Genomic DNA, 15991 nt, shown 5'->3' with positions numbered 1-15991 from the left:
ATATAAACTTTTAGAAATGAAAAACACTACATTTGTTTCTCCAGTTTCCCCCGGAGTGATTTTTATGGATGTCAGCCATTTTTGCATACCTTTTGCAAAGCTTTTTCTACTAAAGAGTGGCAAAAATAGTTGACAGCAGAAAAAAAAGATCACTTTCGGCATAGAGCAAAATTCATGAATCTTGCGCCATTTTGATGAATTGGACACAAAACGACATCAACATAAAACACAAGTCTAGAAAGAAAAGTCATTTAAAAAAAAGTAAATGATGAATCGGCCCCGTGTTTTTATATAGAAGAGACGTATTATATAGATAACAATCTCATGAGGATTCAGTTTCCTTCATCTTATCTGAGTCTGTATTTTCTCTTCCAGGCCCATTGACTTTGGAAAATTGACATCATTGCCCACACTTGAGACAATACCGTAAGTCTGTACAACAAGCGAAATGATTGTATACTTACACTGTACTTCTGCCATTTTGTGTCTGTGTAATAGGTCGAAAGTTATAGTGCGTAATAAAGTTAAATGTCTATTGCCACTCCTGAACACTCCTGTACATTTCTTTATCAATATCCTTGGGTATGCAAATCATCAAGATCCACTGATGGCAGCTCCCTTACCATCCAGCTTACCAAAAATGATGTCCCAGATATGATCGATGGGAGATAAGTGCAGTGAGGAGTCCTGCTTTTCTCTTAGACACAGTGATAGCTGGAAATTAGTTTTGGGATTATGGGTACAATGCCATAAAGAAGCCTTCACAAGTGAAAATGAACCAGGAACTGTTTAAAAACACAATGCCAGACCACACATTGCCTATGCTACTGTGAGCAGCTTACATTGCCTAAACATAGCACCAATGCCTGCATCATTTCCAGACTTGTCTCCCGTCAAGCACATTTGGAATGTCATTGGTCAGAAAATGCAAAGGGAGCTGCCAGAAGTGGATATTGATGATTTACATGAGAAAGTGCGTTCAGGGTAGCAGAACATTCCCCAGTCCACCATTAATAACATGCCAAGGTGTCTAAGTAGATGTATTTCTGCCCGTACAGCTCATGCTCCATCCTGAGTAAAACGAGGTGTTCAAAACTTTTTTCCAGTTTTTCATCATTTCCATATCAATAACATATCTATAGATCCTGTGATTTTCATAATTCCATGATTTTTCCTTCTTGGTGTTGCAATTTCCATGTTGTGGAGTGTATATTATGTGCTTTTGAATAGTGAGGAAGATGAGGAGGAAGATGGATTTGAGGACTATAATGCAGACAGTCAGGATATAGGATATTCTGAGATGGATACAGATATAAAGAGCGGATATGATAACATCAGCGAGTAAGTAAAGAATACAGCTACAATCAACTAATTATGTGCAAACACTATAGATGGGTATAGGAACTTAATGTATGACTTTTCTTAGGGCAAGCTGCATACATAGGGCAAGATATGCTTATCATATAATTTTGCCTCGGCAGACTCCCTTTAACCTATTAACGCTTTATGATGTACATATCAGTCATGAGCACATGTCACCTAGTGCCCCATGATGGATATCTGTGCCACGCTGATTGCATGGTACAGCGTCTCTACCTGTGCGATCAGCTGCAGGAGCAAATATACACGGCAAGTCACATCTGTAACTGCTGGGATTGCTGTTCTGACCAATCCTAGCTGTATAACTGTTTTCATATGCTGCTGTCAATAGTGACAGTGGCACACAAGGACATTACTCTGTTATCCCATTGGCACCCAGGCAGCACCAATTAGTATAGCCAGTGGGTTGATATGGCACCCAGAGACTTGGCAAAGACCTCCAGGTCTGCCATGTACCAAAGCGTACCAGATCCCAACAGAGGCAGGGCCTAATAGATGACCTGTCAGTCAAGGAATGAAGGGACAGTATAAGGCCCCCTTCACACGTCCGTGAAAAACACGCACGTGTGTTATGGGCCGTTTTTCGGGTCCGTGTCCCGTTTTTGTGTCCATTTTTAAGGTCCGTGTGGCATCTATGTGAACTGCGTATGCTAGCTGTGTGTGCGTGTGTAATGCCCGTGTGTGCGTGGGAAACTTAACTGACGTGTGTGTGTTGTGCGTGTGAAATGTCCGTGTGTGTGATGCTAAATGTCATTGATACATAACCGCTGACAGCAGACAAAGTCGTGCGCTGAGAATGAACTCGGGTGAACTTCACACGACTTCATCCTCATACCGCGGCTCTGTCTGTGTCGCGTCCTGATTAGCGGTCACCCGTGAAGCACTCACCGGTGACCGCTAATCTCCTGAGTGACTGCCGTGCGGAAAAAACTGTGGAAAAACAAGCGCATAGGGTCTTACCCCAATATGTGAGGGGTGGGGGTGGGGGAGTAAAACTACTCACCAGATGTAGTTGTGAGAAGCCACAACTACTGTAATCGCATGTATCACACAATCCAAGGCTGCAGCCACCAAAACGGTAGATAACAGAGAGCACAAGAGAGTGGTGTTTAATGCCGCGCCAATAGATCACTTCAGATGATGTTCAGACCAGTGTTACTTTATTGTTTTCCAGGTCAACGCGTTTCTGGGGCATCTGCCCCCTTCATCAGGACCACCAAAGAAACAGATAACATCCAATCTGTCTAGTACAGACAATGTATACAATATATAGACACATTGACGTCACAGGCACAACCCCTAAAGAAAAAAACGAGCGGGAAAGACTGCCACGTTGCATGGAATGACGTCAAAAGAAAAAAAAAAAAACAAAAAAAAAAAAAAAAAAAAAAACCACTTAACAAAACAAAAAAATTTTTTGAATAAAGATTAATCCCTATTTGTTGGTTAAATACCCTGATTTTTAAGGTTGTACCATATTCTGTTCGTCCCACACGGGGGTTTTTTTGATCCTCGCCGGTTCACAGGCAAGGTGCTTTTAAATCTCTATTGTTAGTTTGGTGGTTTCTTTGACCCTAGTATGTTCTTAGCGCGATCATGAGTAATCTCATGGTCGGCTCAAAGTCTGAGGGTGTACGGGTTCTATAGGTTGTTGCAGGGCGTTTATTAAGGAGATTGGCTGAGCATGCGTAATGGTTTTGGTTCCCACGCTCCTGCACTCCCGTGAACTTGTGCCGGCTCATTACCTGTACTTTGCTTCGGCGCATGCTCTTTGGCTCTTTTTCCCACGGTCTTGTCCTGGGTTGAACTGCGGTCTGAGTTCACAGATCAGAAGCGGTTCTTCTGAATCTCTTTAGTTCTTTCGCTAGGCACACTGCACTTGCTGTTTCATGGTGGTGGTTGAAAGATGTAAAAGCACAGGTGGCGGCAGGTTATAATGCCGTGGCTTTGAAATGTCTAAAGTGGAACACACATATTACAACGAGGGTTCTCATCCCTCCCTTGGGTAATCGCTGACTTGTCCGGCGTATAAGACAAGTTTAATTTCCATGGGCATACACGTATTTATTTCACGCACTATTGCGGATGAATGGTTTTACACACTTTTCTTTATTTGTCTTTTTTCACGCACATATATATATATATATTTATTCTTTTGACAAATATGTAAAATAATATGGATCCCTGTATAAGGAAATATATGTTAATACATGTCAAATAGGGATTAATCTTTATTCAAAAAATTTTTTTGTTTTGTTAAGTGGTTTGTTTTTTTTTTTTTTTTTTTTTTCTTTTGACGTCATTCCATGCAACGTGGCAGTCTTTCCCGCTCGTTTTTTTCTTTAGGGGTTGTGCCTGTGACGTCAATGTGTCTATATATTGTATACATTGTCTGTACTAGACAGATTGGATGTTATCTGTTTCTTTGGTGGTCCTGATGAAGGGGGCAGATGCCCCAGAAACGCGTTGACCTGGAAAACAATAAAGTAACACTGGTCTGAACATCATCTGAAGTGATCTATTGGCGCGGCATTAAACACCACTCTCTTGTGCTCTCCGAGTGACTGCCGTGAGCAGCGCGATTTGCGCTACTGTCACTCAGGTTACCCGCGGCTAGTTGGATCCTCCCCCCGTGACCGCAACTCACCTGTGACTTCATCGCTGTCACTCGGGTGACTTGCTGTCACAGGTGGAGGATCCAGCGGTGGCCGCGAGTCACCTTAGTGACAGCACAGCTGATCGCGCCACTCACCTCAGTTGCTGCGTGGAGCTCACAGGAGCGGCGGTGTTCTTCTGCTGCTCCTGTCACCTGCATGTAGCAGAGCTGGATGCGATGCTGGAGGTCCGTGGATTACGCCGGACATGGAGGGCTTTGTTGGAGTTAATAAATTGGTTACGAGGGAATTGGTTTGTGTTTTTTATTTATAATAAAGGATTTTTCGTGTGTGTGTGTTTTTCAACTGTAACCTACAGATTAATCATGGAAGGTATCTCGGGGAGACGCCTGACATGATTAATCTAGGATTTAGTGGCAGCTATGGGCTGCCATTAACTCCTTATTACCCCGATTGCCAACGCACCAGGGCAAATCGGGAAGACCCGGGTAGAGTCCCAGAACTGTCGCATCTATTGTATGCGGCAATTCTGGGCAGCTGATGGCTGATATTGTTAGGCTGGGGGGCTCCCCATAACGTGGGGCTCCCCATCCTGAGAACGGGGCCCCTCCGTGGGTGGCGTGGGGAGCGGGGGTGAATGCGGCAGAAATTCCCCGCGCGGCAGCTGACAGCGGCCCGCCTGCCGCATTCTCGGGGCCCGCTGCTCCTGCGACCGGAGTAGGGGCTACAGCCATCTCGCCATCCTCTGCCCCCGCGGGCGCCGCCGCTCCATCGGTCGGCATGGGGTTAGCATCAAACTCGGGAGCCGACATCTTCCATCCCGTTCCCCCTTAGTCTTTTTCCGGCTCCTCCTCTACAGGGGCGGGGTTTCGGTTTTCGCGCCTCCACTACTCGGGAAGACGCTCGAGCGGGGACTTTTCGCGCCCAAAATGGCGGCTTCTCCAAATTTTCGGCCGGACACCTCCGGCGGTTACAAGGCGCACCTCTACCAGACGGCAGAGCGGTAAGATCCTGTTCGTGACGCCAAGTTGTCGCGGGCGGAGGAGCTCACCCACTGCTCGGGTCCGGCTGCTGCTGCTCAGTGGTGGCTCGAGCGGTGGGCCGGATCCCGGGGACTCGAGTGGCGTTCCTCGCCCGTGAGTAAAAGGGGGTGGTTTGGTTTAGGGATATTGTCCGTGACGCCACCCACGGTTGTGGTGAGGTTGTGACACCACCGCTGCTCTGGATGGGGATCCCGGGAGCGATGACAGGGAGCAGCTTGGATGTTGTTTCTCCCCTCCGTGGGTAGGGGGGTTGGTTGTCCCGGGGCCCGGTGAGGGGTAGGGATGGATGGCAGGCGGATTACGGGGCCTGGTGAGGTGCAGGCTCACGGGGGCAGCGCTGTGCCACATGGCACGGTGGTACTCACTCAGCCAGTAATTCACACGGAGTCTCTGGTCAAAGAAACGGCTGGATGGACGGGTCCCACAGACGGCTGCGGTTGTTTTCCTCCCGGTAGGTTGATGGTGACTGCCTTTCCCTGCACCTGTGTTGTGTTTACGGTTCCAATGGCTTCCCACCGGTAACCCACTCCACAGCTTGGATGGATGCTGAAGGAGCCCCTTTTGCCCGCAGGCTCTGGCCCTGGGAACTGTAGCCTTGGCGGTGACTGTGTTTCCCTTTACGGTGTGAGCTGTTGCCTTCAATCGGGTCTTGACTGCTGGGAAACCCCGGAGGTTCCCTTCGCTAACGGATTTGACCAGTTTTACGGCGACTCCTAGCCTGGTCGGGGTCCGTAAGCCGTGCCAGATGGTGCTGGCTTCTCTTTGCTCTCCAATCCGGTACCGTCGGGCCACCGCCCGTCCACGGTCCTTACAGTTCGCTCCAATCAGCCTCTCCTGCAGACGGTCACCACCTTGCTGTTCCGTCCGGGCCACACACCCGGACGCCTTCAGTCTCCTCTGCTACCACTTCACTTCCAAAACTAATCTGACTCCTTTTCCCGCCTCCAGGACTGTGAACTCCTCGGTGGGCGGGACCAACCGCGTGGCCCACCCCCTGGTGTGGACATCAGCCCCTGGAGGGAGGCAACAAGGATTTGTGTTTGGCTTCGGTGTGCCTAGCCGGGGTGTGGGGTGTATTGGTGTAGTACCTGTGACGACCTGGCTTGTCCAGGGCGCCACACTTCTATCTGGAAATACAGAAATAAGCACTAATGTATCTCCGTTATATATCTATATAATACTGCCTTAGAGGATGACTTCCTGGATAAAATGTATGTATCCCATTGAAGAATACCAGCAGAAGGGACTATTATCCTATTATCTGGTATTAATTCTCCTGGATACTACCTCATATTCTCACATCAGAGAAGTAAACTTTAAAGGATGTTGGACACTATTTTAAAATTGATGGCCTATCCTTAGGATAGGTCATCAATGTCTGATCGACTGGGGTCCAATGCCTGGCACACCCTCCGATAAGCTTGTCTCGGTGCCGGAAGTGCTCAGTTCTGTAGTTGCCCCGTCTTCTGATAGCGGCCACAACCAGGTATTGTACATCCGCCTCCCATTTAAATCAATAGGAGGTGGATGTGCAGTATCCGGCCGCTATCAGAAAACGGGACAGCTCCGGAACGGTGCATTTCTGGCCACAGGCTGCTGCCGCTGGCACTGATAACAGTTGATCGGCAAGGGTGCCGGGTGTCGAGCCCTGGCCTATTAGACATTGATGACCTTTCCTAAGGATAATACATCAATTGTAAAGTAGTGTACAACACTTTTAACAATAAAAGTTAGAATGTAGAATAAAATAAGGGTCTGAGCCCACGATCAGTGTTTGCAGCATTTTGGATGTAGCAAGTTTTCGCAGCGACCAAAATGCTGCGGTGTACAGTACAAGTATAGCTTTCGGTGCACTCGGTCACCATAGAAGCTTTGTACAATCACAGAAACATGGCAAACTGTTTGGTTGTTATGAAGTTTTGACGAATGAACATCTATTTTTTCTTATCATTTTATAACAGTACGTCTTATTTTTCTTTTATATTTCTTAAAAAGATGGAAAAAGACCGTGATGGAGACCGAGATCTATTTCCGGTAATTATGTTATAGAGTTATGCCCCTATGTCTTTAGGTGTAACTATAGGAGTTTCCCTGTACAGGGGTATACAGGTGTAATCCTGGGGTGAGTGGGTGCCAGAGGTGTAGCTAGAGGGGGGAAGGGGTCACACAAAACACATCGGAGTGGGGTCCTGTAACCATGATTACCACTATGGTGGCCCCCTAATCATAATGGGTAAAGGGGAACTGAGTAGATGATTATTACTGAGAAAATCGGGATATAAACTTTTAGAAATGAAAAACACTAAATTTGTTTCTCCAGTTTCCCCCGGAGTGATTTTTATGGATGTCAGCCATTTTTGCGTACGTTTTGCAAAACATACAACTTTTTCTACTAAAGAGTCGCAAAAATAGTTGACAGCAGAAAAAAAAGATCACTTTCGGCATAGAGCAGAATTCATGAATCATGTGCGCCATTTTCATGAATTGCTTAAGCAAGCATTGTTGACCTTAGGGAGGTCAACATATCCACTGCGGAGACACCATCACGTGTTTCTCAACGCAGTGATTCTAGAGCATTGCCCCCTGGGAAGTATGCAAATAAGAAAGCCGCGGAGACACCATCACGTGTTTCTCAACGCTGGCAGGAAACTAGCCAGGTCTTTCACCGGGAAGGAACAACCACGGGAAGGGCAGTCTCCAGTCAAGGAGACCACCTATACCAAACATGGTATCCATCCACAGACAGCCGTTTCGGGGTATTTGCCCCTCATCAGTGTGGAGTAGGAATCTGGCTAGTGGGGGCAATGAATTGGACACAAAACGACATCAACATAAAACACAAGTCAAGAAAGAAAATTCATTTAAAAAAAAGTAAATGATGAATCGGCCCTGTGTTTTTATATAGAAGAGACGTATTATATACAGTCAGGGCCAAAAATATTTGGACAGTGACACAAGTTTTGTTATTTTAGCTGTTTACAAAAACATGTTCAGAAATACAATTATATATATAATATGGGCTGAAAGTGCACACTCCCAGCTGCAATATGAGAGTTTTCACATCCAAATTGGAGAAAGGGTTTAGGAATCATAGCTCTGTAATGCATAGCCTCCTCTTTTTCAAGGGACCAAAAGTAATTGGACAAGGGACTCTAAGGGCTGCAATTAACTCTGAAGGCGTCTCCCTCGTTAACCTGTAATCAATGAAGTAGTTAAAAGGTCTGGGGTTGATTACAGGTGTGTGGTTTTGCATTTGGAAGCTGTTGCTGTGACCAGACAACATGCGGTCTAAGGAACTCTCAATTGAGGTGAAGCAGAACATCCTGAGGCTGAAAAAAAAGAAAAAATCCATCAGAGAGATAGCAGACATGCTTGGAGTAGCAAAATCAACAGTCGTGTACATTCTGAGAAAAAAGGAATTGACTGGTGAGCTTGGGAACTCAAAAAGGCCTGGGCGTCCACGGATGACAACAGGAGTGGATGATCGCCGCATACTTTCTTTGGTGAAGAAGAACCCGTTCACAACATCAACTGAAGTCCAGAACACTCTCAGTGAAGTAGGTGTATCTGTCTCTAAGTCAACAGTAAAGAGAAGACTCCATGAAAGTAAATACAAAGGGTTCACATCTAGATGCAAACCATTCATCAATTCCAAAAATAGACAGGCCAGAGTTAAATTTGCTGAAAAACACCTCATGAAGCCAGCTCAGTTCTGGAAAAGTATTCTATGGACAGGTGAGACCAAGATCAACCTGTACCAGAATGATGGGAAGAAAAAAGTTTGGAGAAGAAAGGGAACGGCGCATGATCCAAGGCACACCACATCCTCTGTAAAACATGGTGGAGGCAACGTGATGGCATGGGCATGCATGGCTTTCAATGGCACTGGGTCACTTGTGTTTATTGATGACATAACAGCAGACAAGAGTAGCCGGATGAATTCTGAAGTGTACCGGGATATACTTTCAGCCCAGATTCAGCCAAATGCCACAAAGTTGATCGGACGGCGCTTCATAGTACAGATGAACAATGACCCCAAGCATACAGCCAAAGCTACCCAGGAGTTCATGAGTGCAAAAAAGTGGAACATTCTGCAATGGCCAAGTCAATCACCAGATCTTAACCCAATTGAGCATGCATTTCACTTGCTCAAATCCAGACTTAAGACGGAAAAACCCACAAACAAGCAAGACCTGAAGGCTGCGGCTGTAAAGGCCTGGCAAAGCATTAAGAAGGAGGAAACCCAGCATTTGGGTTAACAATCTCATGAGAATTCAGTTTCCTTCATCTTATCTGAGTCTGTATTTTCTCTTCCAGGCCCATTGACTTTGGAAAATATAAATTTTGGCCCACACTTGAGACAATACCGTAAGTCTGTACAACAAGCGAAATGATTGTATACTTACACTGATGCTGGTAATGGTTCTCACATATTCCTAATATCAGCCATTAGAATATGGTACTTCTGCCATTTTGTGTCTGTGTGTATATATATATATATATATATACCGTATATATATATATATATATATATTTATTTATACTGTACATGATAAAGATAAATGTGGGCTGTCACTCCTGAACACTCTTGTACATTCCACTGATGGCAGCTCCCTTACCATCCAGCTTACCAAAAATGATGTCCCGGATGTGCTTGATGGGAGATAAGTGCAGTGAGGAGTCTAAAAATTAAAAATTAGTTTTGGGATTATGGGTTGTGAGGTATCAACCGGCTGTATTACAAAGGGCCGGTATGTTTTGCAGAAGCGTGGGTGCTCTGCAATGTGAAGCTGGCTGGGACCTGTGGTTCCACAGGATTGCATTACATGCAGAGCCATGGAAGGGTGTGTGATGCTGATTACACACTCCTTACCACCTGTGGGTGTGGCTCCAGGGGTTAAAGCAATCCTGTTTCTGAACCTGGGTGGAGTGTGTCTAGGGCAGTCTAGAGAGAGACTAGCTCTAGACTTCCAGCGTGTGTGCTGGGAGAGAGTGAGAGCAGAGCAGGGAGCTCTGGCTGTATCAGCCTGTGTGGAGATTGAACACAAGGCTCTGATATTGAGTCTGAGGTGAGTGGAGCCAGGCCAGGGCTGTAGGGCCGAATCTCTCCAGAAGGAGAGACAGACAGGGGTCTGCAGAGGGCCCTGGGTGCTGGAAGGAACCTTGGCTAGAGCTGTACGCTGGCAGGTGCCAGAGAGTGGGGAAGTTGCTAAACTTCCACTATGGACTTGTAATGGACTGGATGCCCACGGTACGTGGATCGTTTATGTTTAAGAGCAGTTTATGCTGAGAGTGTTTTTAAACAAACTGCCGGAATTGTTCTAAAGAAACTGTGTGCATATGTTGCTGAAGCTACCTCACACCGTTGCAAGCGAGTGGAACCCCCACGTTGCAGGGCGCAACGTTACATATGGTGGAGAATGTGGGCATGCGGTCTGGTTGCTAGGGGCAACGCAGCCTGGTTGCTAAGGGCAACAGCCTAGGACGTATTGCTGTGGATCGGCGGGTCCACGAAAATTGTGTCGGCGCACTCAAGCAGCTGGCGGTGGATCGGCGGGTCCACGAAAATTTTTGTCTGCGCACTCAAGCAGATAGCGGTGGATCGGCGGGTCCACGAACAGTGACAGCGTGCTCGAGCTGCTGGCGGTGAATCAGTGGGTCTACAGGGTTCTCTGCTGCAGTGGCGAGAGACCAGTGACTGGAGGTTCCAGGCCAGCCGGAATTGCGAGGCCCTGCTTGGTGAGCAGTGATATACCACAGGCTGGAGATCCTGGTTGTACGGGCGGTACAACCCGGAAAGGTTAGTGGTTCTCTAAACCCCCCCCCCTGTCTTTGACCACCGGGTATTACCCATTGGAGCGCCCCTCCTGTTCCTCTTCTCTTTGCAGCATGGAGGGGCTCCTGAACCAGCTGCTGCAGAGCCAGCAGCACCAACAGCATGTTCCTGGAGGTCCAGTGACAGCAGTGGGGGCTAAAAGCCAAAAAGAGGGAATGGTCCCTGCGGACGTTGTGGAGGAGCTGTACCAGTTCCTGGTCCAGGGACAGCAGGAGCTGTCAGTGTGTAGCGATGTCGCAGCCATGGACCAGTTTGAGCGTACCCTTCGGGGGCCAGTATGGACACTGGGTGCCCAGGGAGACAAGGGCAAACGGTGTGAACTGGGGGCTAAGGACATTGCATGGAAACCGCAAAAGGGGGCGGAGTCCCAGAAGGGAATAGTTGCCCATAGGGGGGTGGAGTCCCATAAAGGGGTGGTTGCCCATAAGAGGGTGGAGTCCCATAAAGGGGTGGTTGCCCATAAGGGGATGGAGTCCCAGAAAGCGGTGGTCCCCCAAAAGGGTGCGGAGCATCCCAAATCCAAGGGTGAAGTGGCGCAGATGGACTGTAGCCAGGGACAACAGTGTTCATGCCACAAGTGTCCTGTTTGCAATATAGACCACCCATCCGACGAGAAGCCACGTCTGTGTTCCGTGGAAGTGGATGGGGAATCTGTAACAGGAGTCGTAGACTCAAGGAGCTTGGTGACCCTGGTGAGGGCCACCTCTGATGTCCACTTGATTCCTGGAAGGAAGATCCACGTCGGCTGCACCCACAGTAATGAGACAGAATACCCGGTCTCCAGCGTGGTCATTAAGACAGCCTGGGACAGTGGTTCTCATGATGTTGGAGTAGTCTCAGATTTACTACACCCAATTATTATAGGTTGGGACTCTAAATTATTTGTGCACTTGTGGAAGCAGGGGGACGTATACGGTTGCTTGTGTAAGAGCCGGAACAGCCCAAAGGAAACCCCACCACATTGGGAGGTGAAAAGGGGTCCTTGTTGTGCAGTTATGTGTGGTAAGGAGGAGATAGCACCTCCTAAAATTGACTGTCCTAAGTTAGAGGTGACCAAAGAAAATGATGGACGGACCCAACTTAGTGACATAAGGACTAAGGGAATAACCGATAGTGTGACCGTTAAAAACGGGGTAGCTCCAGAAAGGGAGGCAGATATCTGGTTAAGTGGGGACATGATAGTCCAGGATACCAGGGGGAGTGATGATGACTCCAGTAAAGACACTGACTCTAGTAAGGTGGCAAACGAGTACAGTGTGGTACAGATGGGCGAGAAGGGCAAAACTTCCTCCCGACGCCGAAGACGTAATAAGCGCCGAGAGGGGGCACAGTGTAGGCCGTCTGAGGGTGCAGAGAAAGTGACATGCCTGGTTAATGAAGACATGGTGCTAATAACACCTGCTACGGTGGAGTCAGACGGTGATATCCTACAAAAGACTGAGGAATCAGAGATTGAACTGACACATTGTGACGACAGAACTCAGCGGGCTGCAAGTGCAGAGAAGGAGCCAACCAAGGACGTAATGGTGGTGGTCCCTATGATTTCAAAGTGTGAAGTTGATAGTCTGTCAGGCGAGAGTGGTATAGGAAATGGAATCCTAGAGAGTGTGGGGAAAGGAATAATCCCCAACAGTCGTGGTGAGCAGACTGGTGAACTACCAAGTGCTGGGGTGGATGACAGCGAATTTAGCCCCAAATCTCTAAAAGGAACAGAGTGCCATGTTGAAGGGTGTGACACCCAGGCTGAGGGTGACACTGCAGAGACCCCAGAGGAAGTGGAAGATAATGCAGTGAAGAACCAAGAAACAGCTGGCGCTGAAGTGAAGAGAGCCTCTGAGTAGGTGAAGTCTGGACCAGAGGTCTCATCCAGGACTGGGAGCCTGCCTGACCCGCTTGGTAAAACCACGATGGAGGATATAGAGAAGGTCGTGGGTAAGGAGTGTAAGAAACCCAAACGTTCTGAAGCTGAGATGGAAGAAGCCTCAGAAATAGTGTGTCGTAGACCAGAGAGGTCCGCAAGTGAAGACTCATTCAAGAAGATGAGCAAAGACCATCTGCAACAAGAGATACTTCTTAGGCAGGCTACTGAGAGTCGAGTAAGGGAGCTGGAGAAAGAAGTGGCTGAGCTCCGAAGTCGCTTGGCAGAGTACCAGTCCAAGTCCCAGGGAGCCATGGAGCAGATGGAGCAGCGAGTGTCAATCCTGACCAAACATGTTGAAGCAGGGGAGGCCCAAAGAGAGCTGACTTTGGAAGCTAAACTTGACAAGCATGTGGCAGGGATGAATGAGACTTCTGTAGTCAAGTGCATGGTGGATATACCTGAGGACTTAAGAGAAGCGTGTGCCACCGAGTGCATGCATGACGAATTTAAGAGAGCTGTGGAAGCGTGTGAGGTCTACTGTACCCCAGGGGCTGAACAGTTAGTGATATTGTCCACCAGTGAAATTACTGGGCAGCGGGTGGCTATTCTAAAGGACATGCACTTCAGATGTGTTCGTATGAAGTGGCAGGTCCAACTGCAAAAGGAAGAAGCCACTAGACAGCTAGAGTATAAAAGGAAAGCGCAGAGTCTGGCGGAAGATATTGTCCAAGTACCCCGGGCTCTGGTGGGGAGAGTCATTGGAAAAACCGGACGAGTCATGCAAGACATGGTGAATAAATCAGGATTGGTGAGATTAAGAATCCCTGCTGCTAATGAGAGCAAGATACCCAGGGAAGCTGGTATGGTTCCATTCGTCTGTGTCGGGACTGTAGAGAGTCTTGGAAACATTCGAAGCCTTATTGAATATCGGGTACACCATGTACGTGACATGGAGCGGTTGTGGCAAGAAAACCTGAAAATTAAGGAGCAGCTTCGCCAACTGTGTGGGGGACAGCAGCCGTCTTCCACCCGTTGTTCAGGGGAAAGAAGTGGAAGATGGCGTGTCGGTCCAGTAGTTCAGACGCGCGATAAAAGGAATCGCCGACAGAGTGGTAACCTACGATGTACTGTAGATAGTGGCCGCTATGAGCTTAGAGTTCCCGACAGTAGCCTTGGGGGTACTTGAGAAAGCCTAGGTTCGGACAAGACTGTAGGTTTGACTGGGGACATGTCTCTCTACTACGGTGACCCTGGGAGGGGTTCAGGGAGAGAACGGTCTGGAAATGGGACGTCCTTTAACCCTAGGTTGACCAGACAGGGTTTGGTGACAGTGTCGGGCGATGCCTCAGGGACTACTGCTCTTGGACGGCCCTCTCAACTGGTGGGGCATGGCAGCGGGGATGCCCTGTCTCGCGGCCCCAGGTCATTGGCAAGTGTTCTCCCCTACGGGTTTGAACAGAGGGGGAGGGTATGTGAGGTATCAACCGGCTGTATTACAAAGGACCGGTATGTTTTGCAGAAGCGTGGGTGCTCTGCAATGTGAAGCTGGCTGGGACCTGTGGTTCCACAGGATTGCATTACATGCAGAGCCATGGAAGGGTGTGTGATGCTGATTACACACTCCTTACCAACTGTGGGTGTGGCTCCAGGGGTTAAAGCAATCCTGTCTCTGAACCTGGGTGGAGTGTGTCTAGGGCAGTCTAGAGAGAGACTGGCTCTAGATGTCCAGTGTGTGGACTGGAAACAAGCGAGAGCAGAGCCGAGAGCTCTGGGTGTATCAGCCTGTGTGGAGGTTGAACACAAGGCTCTGATATTGAGTCTGAGGTGAGTGCAGCTAGGCCAGGGCTGTAGGGCCGAATCTCTCCAGAAGGAGAGACAGACAGGGGTCTGCAGAGGGCCCTGGGTGCTGGAAGGAACCTCGGCTAGAGCTGTACGCTGGCAGGTGCCAGAGAGTGGGGAAGTTGCTAAACTTCCACTATGGACTTGTAATGGACTGGATGCCCACGGTACGTGGATCGTTTATGTTTAAGAGCAGTTTATGCTGAGAGTGTTTTTAAATAAACTGTCGGAATTGTTCTAAAGAAACTGTGTGCATATGTTACTGAAGCTACCTCACACCGTTGCAAGCGAGTGGAACCCCCACGTTGCAGGGCGCAACGTTACAGGGTGCAATGCCATAAAGAAGCCTTCACAAGTGAAAATGAACCAGGATCTGTTTTAAAACACAATGCCAGGCCACACATTGCCTACACTACTGTGAGCAGCTTACATGGCCTAAACATAGTACCATGGCCTGTATCATTGCCAGACTTGTCTCCTGTCAAGCACATTTGGAATGTCATTGGTCAGAAAATGCAAAGGGAGCTGCCAGAAGCGGATATTGATGATTTACATGAGAAAGTGCGTTCAGGGTAGCAGAACATTCCCCAGTCCACCATTAATAACATGCCAAGGTGTCTAAGTAGATGTATTTCTGCACGTACAGCTCATGCTCCATCCTGAGTAAAACGAGGTGTTCAAAACCTTTTTCCAGTTTTTCATCATTTCCATATCATTAACGTGTCTATAGATCCTGTGATTTTCATAACTCCATGATTTTTCCTTCTTGGTGTTGCAATTTCCATGTTGTGGAGTGTATATTATGTGTTTTTGAATAGTGAGGAAGATGAGGAGGAAGATGGATTTGAGGACTATAATGGGGACAGTCAGGATATAGGATATTCTGAGATGGACACAGATACAGATATAAAGAGCGGATATGATAACATCAGCGAGTAAGTAAAGAATACAGCTACCATCAACTAATTATGTGCAAACACTATAGGTGGGCATATGAACTTAATTTATGACTTTTCTTAGGGCAAGCTGCATACATAGGGCAAAATATGCTTACTTTATCATATAATTTTGCCCCGGCAGACTCCCTTTAACCTATTAACGCTTTATGATGTACATATCAGTCATGAGGACATGTCACCTAGTGCCCCATGATGGATATTTGTGCCACGCTGATTGCACGGTACAGCGTCTCTACCTGTGCGATCAGCTGCAGGAGCAAATATACACGGCAGGTCACCTCTAGCTCGTGAGATTGGTGTTCTGACCAGTCCTAGCTGTATAACTGTTTTCAAAAACTTCTTGAGATGGCGACAGAGACAGACAAAAAGAATGGATATGAGAAAGTCAGTGTGTAAGTAAAAAATCCCGCTAATTATATACAGACACTATATATTACACAATATTATATGTATCTCAT

General features: G+C 47.6%; 1 protein-coding gene across 1 annotated transcript in view; it reads left to right on the top strand.

Annotated features, from left to right (window-relative positions):
* Positions 1-15991, top strand: part of LOC142311089 (uncharacterized) — a 72603-nt gene that overhangs the window by 27909 nt on the left and 28703 nt on the right. The window contains exons 14-18 of the mRNA XM_075349214.1: positions 376-426; positions 1231-1341; positions 7034-7072; positions 9356-9406; positions 15393-15509. Coding sequence (XP_075205329.1) covers positions 376-426; positions 1231-1341; positions 7034-7072; positions 9356-9406; positions 15393-15509 — 369 coding nt within the window. The remainder of the gene's footprint in view (positions 1-375; positions 427-1230; positions 1342-7033; positions 7073-9355; positions 9407-15392; positions 15510-15991) is intronic.

This window comes from Anomaloglossus baeobatrachus, chromosome 1 (genome assembly GCF_048569485.1).
Source record: "Anomaloglossus baeobatrachus isolate aAnoBae1 chromosome 1, aAnoBae1.hap1, whole genome shotgun sequence".
NCBI lineage: Eukaryota > Metazoa > Chordata > Amphibia > Anura > Aromobatidae > Anomaloglossus > Anomaloglossus baeobatrachus.
This window is presented reverse-complemented; position numbering and strand designations above follow the sequence as displayed.